The 12,527-nt window shown below is 33.9% G+C and overlaps 1 protein-coding gene across 1 annotated transcript in view; it reads right to left on the reverse strand.

The window, feature by feature from the left end:
• ATRNL1 (attractin like 1) overlaps positions 1-12,527 on the reverse strand; it is a 767,076-nt gene that overhangs the window by 694,570 nt on the left and 59,979 nt on the right. Inside the window, exons 7-8 of the mRNA XM_077779526.1 lie at positions 11,892-11,979; positions 5,865-6,120 (exon numbers count right to left, since the gene is read on the reverse strand). Coding sequence (XP_077635652.1) covers positions 5,865-6,120; positions 11,892-11,979 — 344 coding nt within the window. The remainder of the gene's footprint in view (positions 1-5,864; positions 6,121-11,891; positions 11,980-12,527) is intronic.

Raw genomic sequence — 12,527 nt, forward strand, 5'->3', positions numbered from 1 at the left:
TCTCTTTCTCTCTCTCTCTCGCTTTCTCTATCTCTCTGTCAGAAATAAATAAAATATTATAAATAAATAATTAGATAAATAAATAAAAATAAAATGCTTAGAGTACATTTCAAGGGCACCTGGATGGTTCAGTTGGTTAATCATCCGACTTTAGCTCAGGTCATGATCTCACAGTTCGTGGGTTCAACCCCCACGTCAGGTTCTGTGCGGACAGCTCAGAGCCTGGAGCCTGCTTCGGATTCTGTGTCTCCCTCTCTCTCTGCCCCTTCCCCACTTGTGCTCTCTCTCAAAAATAAATAAATAAACATTTTCCTTTTTTTTTTTTTAATTTTAGGGGCAGCTAGGTGACTCAGTCATTTAAGCATCCAACTTCAGCTCAGGTCACGATCTCGTGGTTTGTAAGTTCAAGCCACACATCAGGCTCACTGCTGACAGCTCAGAGCCTGGAGCCTGCTTTGAACTCTGTGTGTGTGTGTCTCTCTCTCTGACCCTCCCCAACTCACGCTCATTCTCTCTCTCTCTCTCAAAAGTAAATAAACATTAAAAAATGTTTAATTTAAAAAGAGTGTATTTCTGGGCAAATTTTTATCTAGCAAAATATCCTCTTTTCATTAACTACTCTGCTTAATGTCAGCTTTCTTTTCAGTTACCCTCACCACAATGCTGGATAGAGATAGACCCATCTTTAATACAAAAATATTTTTTCCTTGGTTTTCTAGAAGTTTAAACTTGTAAGATAGTCAAAGTAAATCCAACCTACATTTGGGTACCTGATGCCATTAAAATCAGTAAAGAAAAAAGAGTCTAAACTGACATCACAATATAGTAATTCCCACTAAGAGCTGAAAAGAGCAAAATAAAAATAAAAACTCTCTTGTGGAAATACTCACTTATAACGAAGAGGATAAATTGTCCCATTACTTATGTTCAAAGCAGTCCTACTTTACTACAGTATCACTCCCTAATGTAGCACTTTTCTATGACATACGGAACTTAATTATTCTAACACTTTTAAACTATATTTACCCATTGTTTTTATATTATTTGTAAGTACTTTTCAAAGTGAAAGTACATAGATTATGTTTGATACCACATACTTCCAATAAGCAGTGAATTCAAAATGCATAGAGGTAAAGTAATAAGTTAATTTTATTGTTTTTATTAACATATAATTTTACATAAAAGTTGGTAAGTTTTACTTTGTATTTAATTTGCAGAACTGCCCATAATTCATCTATTATTCTTATGAAACTCATAAACAATATATTCCTCCCATGTCCGTTTTATACTATATTTATAAGCGTGCCTGACAAGTAATGCAATTAATAAAACAAAAATCAAACCAAAAATACCCTATAGATAAATTTATTTATAAATAGTACTTTTGTTATAGAATAAACCAAGAGAACCCTAAGAAAGTTAAAATTTTGCCAAAACCAGAAGTGAAATTATATAATCAAACTATTCCAAATGAAAACAAAAACCCACCAGCCAATGAATTTATCCATTAACAACCTATATCAACATTTACCACACACAGAAGATGAGAATAAATCTGATGTGCTTTCCTACTTATCTCCTTAGAAAGTATAATCACCACCATGTCTCATAACTGAATGAATTTATTGTTCAATAAAGGGAAATATGAAAAAAAAATTATGCATTTTGTGAACTGCAAACTATACTCATTAGGGAGGCAGGGTAGGGAAGATGTGTACCAACCAGGTAACCTAGAAATTTGGTTTTAATGGCTGATACTGAAGGTGACCCAGGATTAAGTACTGAATCAGAGCTTCTACAGAAAATCAGGGTTATACCCTCAATGAAAAGTATTTTTCTTTAAATATATTCTGCAGAGGCAGACAGAACATGTCTATTTCAGCCTTGGCTCTATGTGAAGAATAAAAACAGCATCCTTTGGAAACTACTGGTCCTAGACTAGACATCGTGCCACTCTGGGCATGAATTCACCCTACACATAAGGTCCCAAAAAAACACATGCCAAAATTTTAATTTAATTTGGACCAAGGTTGTTAGGCCCCCAGGGTCACACATTCTCTGTAGAGCAAGGATAGGCAATCTAAGACTCAAGGGAGCCAAATAGGGAACAAAGCCATGCTTATTTGTGTATGTATTGTCTGTGGCCGCTTTCATGCTTTAACAGAAATGACTAGTTGTGATAAAGACCATATGGCCTACAAAGCCTAAAATATTTACTATCTGGCCCTTAACAGAAAAGATTGAGACTCTAGTATAAAATACTGACAATAAGATCAAATGTATTTAAAACAAAACAAGATGAATTAAAGCAGTGGAAAACAGTGGCCTGTAAATTGGAGGTTGATCAAAGGGTAAAAGTATTGGTTAACCTCAGATTTCACTTTTTAAACACTTTAAAAATCAATACCTCTAGATCAAGTACAAACATGGTGATAGTTTAAGTTTGAATCTTCCTCTTATCCGCAGAGAAGACATATAAAACAATAAGGAAAACATGAAGGTAAAGTGAAAGAAAAAGAAAACTAAAAGTCCAGAGAAACTAGAAATGAGAAAAAAAATAAAAACTACAAATCAAGTGTGAATATGCAAAAAGCAAGTGAAACCAAGAGAGTCACACAGAAGAAGCCACAAAAGCACGGAAAAAAGAAGATGATAAACACAGAGTGTGGAAGAAGCCTAAAGGTGGCAGATCTCAAAAATACTACGCTCCTTCCCACCAAAAAATGGCCTTGACTCTCCCTAAACATAAGAGCCATAATTAAAAAGAAGAAGACAACAGAGTGACACAAAGTATACAAAAACTGGATGGAATCACAAAGCAAAACCCAACTTTATCTTGTACACAAGAGATACATTTAAAACAAAGTGATTCAGGGGCACCTGGGTGGCTCAGTCAGTTAAGTATCTGACTTTGGCTCAGGTCATGATCTCACAGTTCGTGGGTTCGAGTCCCGCATCAGGCTCTGTGCTGACAGCCAGCTCAGAGCCTGGAGCCTGTTTCAGATATTATCTCCCCCTCTCTCTGACCCTCCTCTGCTCATGCTGTCTCTCTCTCAGAAATAAATAAAACATTGAAAATTTAAAAAAATAAAAAATAAAAAAATAAAACAAAGTGATTCTGAAAGGTTAACAACAATGAGAAGGGCAAAAGTTTACCAGGAAAAGACTGAAGCCCTTCCCACAAAAAACAACAAAACATTAATATCACACAAGGTAGAAACCAAGTCAAAAACATTACACAAGCAAAGCAATTTATAATATTAAAAGATACAACTTGCATCTTTTATAAAGTATAAATTCCATGGTATAAGGAGAAATAGGCAAAAATAAACTAACATTTTTAGACTTTAATTCAATTTTCAGAGCATGACAGAAAAAGTACAAAAAAAGGAAGGAATCAAAATTCTAAACAGATGTATATAGATAGATAGAGAGATATATCAAATGCCATACCTTGATATTATAAGATTTACCTCCTTTTCAAATGCCTATAAAATTTGAAAATTGGCCCACAAAGGAAATCTCAATAAATTACAAAAAGTAGAAATAATACTTAGAACATTCCCTGAACACCATAATAAAACCAAAAGTTAGTAACAAAATCAAAAACCAAAACAACCTTTCTACATAGAAAATTTGTAACTCTTGCTTAAACAACTCTTGGGCCCCTCTAAAAAATGTGATGACAGTCACATCTATTTCAGTGCCACCATGGCAATAATGTGTGTGCATAGCAGTTTATTCAATGTAGCACTGTTTATTAACCATTATACTCCAAAATGTTCCCATCAGCAGGAGTTCTCTTTAGATTTCTCCTATTTTCACAGTAAAATAAGCAGTAAGGTCATCGGTGGAGACTAAGGAGAAGGAAGTGGTTGGAAGTTTGAAGAGAGGAAAATTTATGAAATAGTCAACTTGGAGAGTTGGAGGAGAGACTGGTGATTATGAACTTAAACCTGGGTAAGGTTAGAAATACAGGTAAGAGAGTGATAGTGAAAAACTGACAGGAGGCTTGATGGACAAAAGGCTCTAGTAAGGCTGGAGATTTGTCAGAGCTTGGGTACTAGAAGTATTATGCTGAAAAGATCGGTGGCACTTGAAGAGTAAGATATCTGAAATGGAAATTATAGAGATTCACTGTGGTACAGAAGGTCAAGAGTACAACAAAGGGAGAGTATGACTCAAATAGGATGGAAAACAAGGTCTCTGAAAGAGAGATTTAAAAAAAAATTGAGAAGGGCACCTGGGTGGCTCAGTCAGTTAAGCATCTGGCTCTTGACTTTGGCTCAGGTCATGATCTCACAGTTCATGAGTCTGAGTCCCACGTAGGGCTCTCTGCTGACAGTGCAGAACCTGCTAGGAATTCTCTCTCCTTCACCTTCTGCTTCTCCCCTACTTGTGTGCTCTGTCTCTCTCTCTCTCTCAAAACAAATAAATATATTTTTAAAAATACCTGAAAAATTAACTTAAAATTATTTTTAAAATTGAGAATCTAAGTATTAGAAGTATTTAAGTGGATACTGAAATCAAAAAAATATTTGTCTAGGGGCACCTGAGTGGCTCAGGCGGTTAAGCATCCAACTTTGGCTCAGGTCATGATCTCATAGTCCATGGGCTCGAGTACCACGTTGGGGTCTGTGCTGACAGCTCAGAGCCTGGAGCTGCTTCAGATTCTGTGTCTCCCTCTCTCTATGCCCCTCTCCTGCTCACTCTCTCTCCCTCAAAAATAAATAAAAGCATTTAAAAAAAATTTTTAAAGAAAATATTTGGCTAATGTATGCAGGACAGAATAATCAGCCACAAACTGTATTTTTTGAGGAACAAAACATGAGGAGCAACAAAAGAGTGAAGATGTAATAGGCGGCTCAGTGTGATGATGGAAGATGCAAAGCTGAGTGCTTCAAAGGAGGAAGGGGTGAAATTAGCATAACATGGCACTAAGAAGGAAGGATACATAACCACTCTCTGCCCACCTGCAGTGGGGGACCCTGAAGACAAAACAGATCACCTAAAAGGGCTGCAGGGGAATGAGAGGAGTATTTAGAAAGTGAGTCTTCTTCTGAGCACATTAAAGGCTCTCCTGTTGATCTGCAAGCTCGATTTCTCATTAACACTACACAAGGACTCTAAATAGCTGGATAACAGTTGTCTATACACAAAAGAGCCAAAAATTTGAGTTCATAATACTGACCAGGGCCAGAAATGGAATATGTTCTTCAAATAGAGACCATATTCGTAGGCAAATTTTGTTAATCTTATAAGTGTTTGAAAATTTCATGAAGAATTAAAAGAAAAACAAAGTACCAGAAAAACGAAGAAGAGTATGTAAGAGCATAGTACAAAAAGTCATATGTAGATCATCTAAGTCACCTTCACCTACCAGATAATAATCTCTTATAAAAGCCAACAGATTATCCTCAGGAAGCTTACTTTAAAAGAATAATACATAGATAGAGATACTGCAGTAAGATTAGAAATAGAACCCTGTAAAATAAAAATCCTGAAATCATGGAATGCATAGTAAAGAGACTGGGTTAGTTGTAGTTCTTGTTCATAAGTAAAATCCAAAGAAACAGCACCATCTGTTGGAATTTCTCATATTTATAAATATTCTCAATTCTTGAAAAATACGTGACTGGTGTGTAACATTTCTCCACTTTCAGCTAAGAAGATAAACTTAAATATTAATAAACAAAAGCTAACACAAAATCAAAAGGTTCACATTAAAAAGTATTAAATCTTAGCTAATAATTCTGATTTAAAATAACTCACTATTTGACTAAATTCATATGAAGATTTTATTAAAGATAAAAATATTCCCAATAAAGAAAAGAGTATACAGTTACAGTTTCAAAGTAACTCACAGATATGGTATTCCTGTATGCTGCTTGTATAACCATATATTGAAGAATATCCAAATATTACGATCATGACAACATCTCTACTATCCAACTCCATAATGTGAGCTGAATGTCCCTCCACAGCGTACTGCTGACCATGTCCAAGAACAGTAGGAGTTTTTGTACTCCATGACTGACTATGTATGTTAAAAACCCATAATTCATCTGTGACATTGCCATCATTTGTTTCAATTCTGCCTCCATACATAAAGATGTTTTCCTGTAAATTAAAAAACATGTATTAATAAGCAAAATAGTCATATCTTGGCAATATATATTAATTAAAAATAAATCAATTTAAACTTCAGTAATCACTCACAACATGCATAAGATATATTTCTTATTTATAAAAAGTCAAATGAGAATCAATGCTTTTACTTACAAGAAGGGGGAAAAAACATGTTTTCAGCAAGTTCCCTTAAGACACTTTAATTAAAACAGCTATATTATATAGTTAAATTAACCATGTATAATTATCTTAGTTGTTGAGTTCCCAGTTCTTTAAATTTTACCATCTATGTGTATTGCTTTGTGCTATTCTTATTCACTGTTTTCATCAAGCACTGTCTACCAAAAAGGGAGATCACACTATGATCTGGTAGATCCACTATGTAGAGCACATTTTTATTACATTTTTATTACCACTTCTCATGACTATGTGCAGACACTTTATAGCACTTATAAATTATACAAATAATTTTAACCACATATGATTGAAATGAGCGATACACAAATGACATACAACATTACTATTTCCATAACCTAGGAAAAGAAAGGAATTTCATCAACCTAATAAAGAGCATCTAAGAAAAACACACAGCTAATATCATTACTTAATGGTGGAAGACTGATACTTTCCCCCTAAGGTCAGGAACAAGACAAAGATGCCCCCTTTTGCCACACGTACTCAACACTTTATTGGACGTTTTAGCCAGAGCAAAGAAGCAAAAAATGAACAAGGCATCCACATTGGAAAAGAAGTAAAATATTTCTGTTCATAAATTATATGAATTTGTATATAGACAATCCTAAAAATAAAAAATAATAACAACAATTAGAAATAAAAAATAATTAGAGGTAATAAATGAGTTCAGTAACTTTGCAGAATACAAAATCAATGTATAAGAATATCTATTATATTTCTATACACTTCAAATGAACAATCCTGGGGTGCCTGGGTGGCTCGGTCAGTTAAGTGACTGACTTCAGCTCAGGTCATGATCTCACAGTTCAGGAGTTCAAGCCCTGTTCGGGTTCTGTGCTGACAGCTCAGAGCCTGGAGCCTGCCTCAATTTCTGTGTCTCCCTCTCTCTATGTCCTTCCCCTGCTCGTGTTCTCTCTCTCAAAAATAAAAAAAAATATATTAAAAGTACTTTTTAAAAATTGTGATTGATAAAAATTTGCCTTCAGTAAATAAATCATAAACATTTTTAAAAATGAACAATCTAGACCTGAAACTACATAAACAATTCCATTTACAAAACACCGAAAATACTGAGAAATAAATTTAACCCAAAAAATTACAAACATTTTTTTACAGATTTTATTTTAAAGTAATTTCTATACCCAGTGTTGGGCTCGAGCTCACAACCCCAAGATCAAGAGTTACACATTCCACTGACTGAGCCAGGCAGGTGCCCTAAAAGAAATTACAAATTTAGACTCTGAAAGCTACAAAGCATTGTTGAAAATAATTTTTAAAGATCTAAATGAATGGAAAGACCTCTCATGTTCATGGATCAAAAACTTAATAGAGTTACGATGTTAATAGTCTTCAAACAGATCTACAGCTCCAATGCATTTCCACCAGAATCCTGGAGGGCTTCTTTGTAGAAACTGACAAGCTGATTCCAAAATTCACAAGCAACTGGGTTGCAATTCTACAACCCAGAATATCCAAACAATCTTCAAAAAGAAGAAGGAGAGCCCTGGTTAAGCATCCAACTGCAGCTCAGGTCACAATCTCACAGTTTATGGGTTCAAACACTGATCCTGTGCCTCAGAGCCTGTTATCTCCCTCTCTCTCTGCCCTTCCCCAACTCACACTCTGTCTCTGAAAAAATGAAATGTTAAAAAGTTTATAAAGTAACTGGGGGATTCACACTTTTTGATTTCAAAACTTGCTATGAAGGAAAAGTATTCAAGACAGTATGCTACAGGCATAAAGTCAGGCATATAAGTCAACAGAAATGAGAATCCCGAAATAAATCTATACATCCAAAGTCAACTGATACTTGACAAGAGTGCCAAAACCACTCAGGGAGAAATAGCCTCTTCAACAAATGATATAAAGAGAACTAGAGAGTCAACATGCAAAAGACTGAACTTGAACCCTTACTGCATACCATGTACAAAACTTAATTCAAAATGGATCAAATAAAGACCTAAATGTAAGAGCCAAACCATAAAACTCTTGAAAGAAACATGAGGTAAATCTTCATAGCCCTGGATTTGGCAATGGATTCTTAAATACAACAACAAAACACAGGCAACGAAAGAAAAACAATAACAAATTGGATTTCATCAAAATTAAAAACTTTTAGGTTTCAAAAGACACTACTCACATGGGAAAAATATTTGCAAATGATGACTCTGAAAAGGTACTTGTATCTAGAATATATAAATAACTCTCAGTTCCCAATAATAAAAAGACAAATAACCCAATTTAAAATGGGCAAAGGACTTGAATAGACATTTCTCCATAGACAATACAAAAAGGCAATAAACACATGAAAAGATGACCCACATCATTAGTCAACAGGGAAATGCAAATCAAAACAAAATGATCACAATCACTAGGATGGCTATGATCAAAATGGTATCAAATAACCAGTGTTAGCATGATGTAGAATAACTGGAACCTTTATATCATGGCTAGTAGAAACGTAAAAGGGTGCAGCCACTTTGGAAAACAGTTTGGCAGTTCCTCAAAAAGTTAAATAGAGCTACTATTTGACCCAGCAATTCCCAATCCTATATATATATGTATACATATACATATATACATATACATATATATACCCAAGAGAAATACAAGCATATGTCCACACAAAAACTTCTACATGACTGTTCACAGCAGCATTATCATAACAGCCAAAAGGTGAAAACAACCCAAGTGCCCATCAACTAATAAATGGAAAAACCAAATGCAGTATATCCATATAACAGAATATTATTTAGCCCTAAAAATGAAATATGGATACATGCTAAAATATACTAGTCATAAACAATATACAACTTAATTTATATGCAACGTCCAGAACAGACAAACTTACAGAGACAGGAAGTAAATTCATGATTGCTTACAGCTAGGAAGATGAGGAGGTTTGGGGTGATAGCTAAAGAGTACAATTTTCTTTGTAAGGTAATGAAAATATTCTCAAATTGATGACACAACTCTGCAATTTTATGCAAATCTGCAAAAGATTATTGTGTAACTCTGAACAGACTAAAAACCATACAACTGTATACTTTAGATGAATGAACTGTATGGTCTGTCAATTATATCTCAAAAGCTGTTACCAAAAAAAATAATGAATCAAAAAACTAAAATTAAACAAAATTAAAAGGAAAAAAGCATTTATATACACACATATATATACACATAGGTTTATTTTATATTTAAAACAAGCTTATGCATACAAAAAAGAATCGCAGTTTATTCTTTACATTGCTCCTGTAAATTTTCTTAACTAAGCACAGAAAATAGATCTGTTCTCATTTGAAAGTCCTAGTCACACACCACAAATTTTTTTATTCAAAACAAAATAACAGTTACATATCCTATCATTTTAATCATACTATATTCAAGAATTACACAAATACATAAAATAACTGAGTACAATGCAATCCCTATCAAAATCTCAATGACATTTTTGAAGAAATAGAATAATCTATCTTAAAATTCATATGGTATCTTAAGTGACCCTGAAGAGGCAAAACAAACTTGAAAAACAAGACCAAAGGTGGATGTCTCATACTTCCTCATTTCAAAACTTATTATAGGGGCACGTGGGTGGCTCAGTCGGGTAAGCGTCCGACTTCAGCTCAGGTCATGATCTCACAGTTGGTGGGTTCAAGCCCCGTGTCAGGCTCTGTGCAGACAACTCAGAGCCTGGAGCCTGCTTCAGATTCTGTGTCTCTCCCTCTCTGTGCCCCTCCCATGCTCATGCTCAGTCTCTCTCTCTCTATAATAAATAAACGTCAAAAAACATTTTTAATTTAAAAAAAAAAACAAAACATACTACAAAACTATAGTAATCAAAATAGTGTAGTTCTGGCATAAATACAGACACAAATCAAAAGAATAGAGAGCCCAAAAATAAACCCTTGCATGTATGATGAAATGATTTTCAACAAAGATGCCAAGACCATTCAATGAGAAAAAGACAGTCTTTAACAAATGGAGCTGGGAAAACAGAATATCTACATACAAAAGAATGAAAAGTGAACTCTTACCCAACGCTGCAAACAAAAATTAAATCAAAATGGATTAAAGACCTAATATAAAAACTAAAACTTTAAAACTCTTAAAAGATAATATAGGGGAAAGTCTTCATGACATTGGATTTGGCAATGATTTCTTGGATATGACACCAAAATTCCAGAGAAAAAAAGAAAAAAATAGATAAATTGAACTATGCTAAAATTAAAAACTTTTGTGCATCAAACAACATATCAACAAAGTGAAAAGACTGCCCACAGAATGGGAGAAAAGATTTGCAAATCATATACCTGAGGAAGGAGTTAATATCTAGAATACATAAAGAACACCTACAACTCAACACTTCACACTAGGATGACTGCTATCACAAAAANCAAAAAAACAAATAATGAGGACAAGGACATGGAGCAGTTAGAATCCTGAACACTGCCAGTGAAAATGTAAAGTGGTGCAGCTGCTATGGAAAACAATATGGTAATTTCCTCAAAAAATTTAAAATACAGGGGCGCCTGGGTGGCTCAGTCAGTTAAGCATCCAACTTTCACTCAGGCCATGATCTCACATTTCATGGGTTTGAGCCCTGCGTCGGGCTCTGTGCTGACAGCTAGCTCAGAGCCTGGAGCCTGTTTCAGATTCTGTGTCTCCCTCTCTCTCTGACNAAACATTAAAAAAATACTAAAATAAAATACAATTACAATTGTAATTAATACAATTACATTGCAATTACATACAATTACAATATAGTTCAGCAATTCCTCTTCTGACTTTCTACCCAAAGAATTTAAAGCAGGAACTTAAACAGTTATACATCCATGTTCACAGCAGAACTGTTTACAAGAGCCAAAAAGTGAAAGCAACTAAAGGGCTATCAATGGATGAATGGACAAACAAATGTGGTATATCCATGCAATGGAGTATTACTTAGGCTTTAATAAGGAAGGATATTCTAACAAATACTACATGGATGAACCTTGAAGACATTATGCTAAGTGAAACAGGCCAGTCAAAAGACAAATACTGTATGATTCCACTTACATGAGGTACATAGAGTAGTCAAATTCACAGAGACAAAAAGTAGAACACTGGTTCCCAAGGGCTGGGGAAGGAGGGGATGGGGAGTTACTATTTAATGGGCATAGAGTGTCAGTTTGGAAGATGTAAAAAGGTCTGGAAATAATGGTGATAATGACTGTACAACAATTTGAATGTACTTAATACCACTGAAACATTTAAAAATGGTTAAAATGGTAAATTTTATATTATGTGTACTTTATAACAATTTTTAAAAAGTGATTAACGTGATGACTAAGTATAAAGCCATGGATAAAAAACTCAACCTTTTTTTTCTCATGTTTAATAAAAAATTGTACTAAAACCTATTTTTTTACTGAAATATTATATGAGATATCTCAAGTTATTGTGATCCACAATCTATTGTTCTCATTAAGTATTTGAAATAAACCTGAGACTTAGTAATTTTTTTCTGTAGGAAGCTTTAACAAAAAACAAGAAAGGAAGGATTGGAATTTAAAAAGCAGGATCCATACCTGATATAAAGCAAGAGAGTGTCCATATCTCTGGAGAGGACCCCTTGACAGACTTCCTACATTCCATATACTGCTTTCTAAATTGTAACTAAAAGTGAAAAAAGAAAAATATTTTATAAGCTAAGATTTATTTCTGTTTTTTTTTAATTTGCATATGCTTTCTTCACTTGTATTCAAGTATTCATTAAATTCAAAAACAATTATAACTAATAAACTCATAATTTCATGTACCACATTAGAAATTTTTAATACTCATTCAAGATATATATACTCTAAATTAGTATTTCAATCACCTAAATGTGTAATATACATTAGTTTGACTAGGCTATTTATTACTGGAATTAATTTGTTCAATTACCTCTAACAATTTCAACCAACTGATTAGCCTAAACAATAAGTGAGCTACCCTGCATTTTTTATTTTTTTTAAGCCAGCTTTTTCTTTTGGAAATAGGAGAAAATTCTCTCCATATATACAATGGCCATTTGCTTTATGTATTCATTTTTATTCTTTTACACACACTGAGCTTCGCATTACATAAATTTACCAAGAAGTATATATTTCCTATGCCAAATATAACTTGTTCACAGATCACTTTTTGAAATATAATGAATCTAGTAAGATACAAGCTTCTGT

This window comes from Crocuta crocuta, unplaced genomic scaffold, assembly GCF_008692635.1.
Source record: "Crocuta crocuta isolate KB4526 unplaced genomic scaffold, BGI_CrCroc_1.0 scaffold138, whole genome shotgun sequence".
Classification (NCBI taxonomy): Eukaryota; Metazoa; Chordata; class Mammalia; order Carnivora; family Hyaenidae; genus Crocuta; species Crocuta crocuta.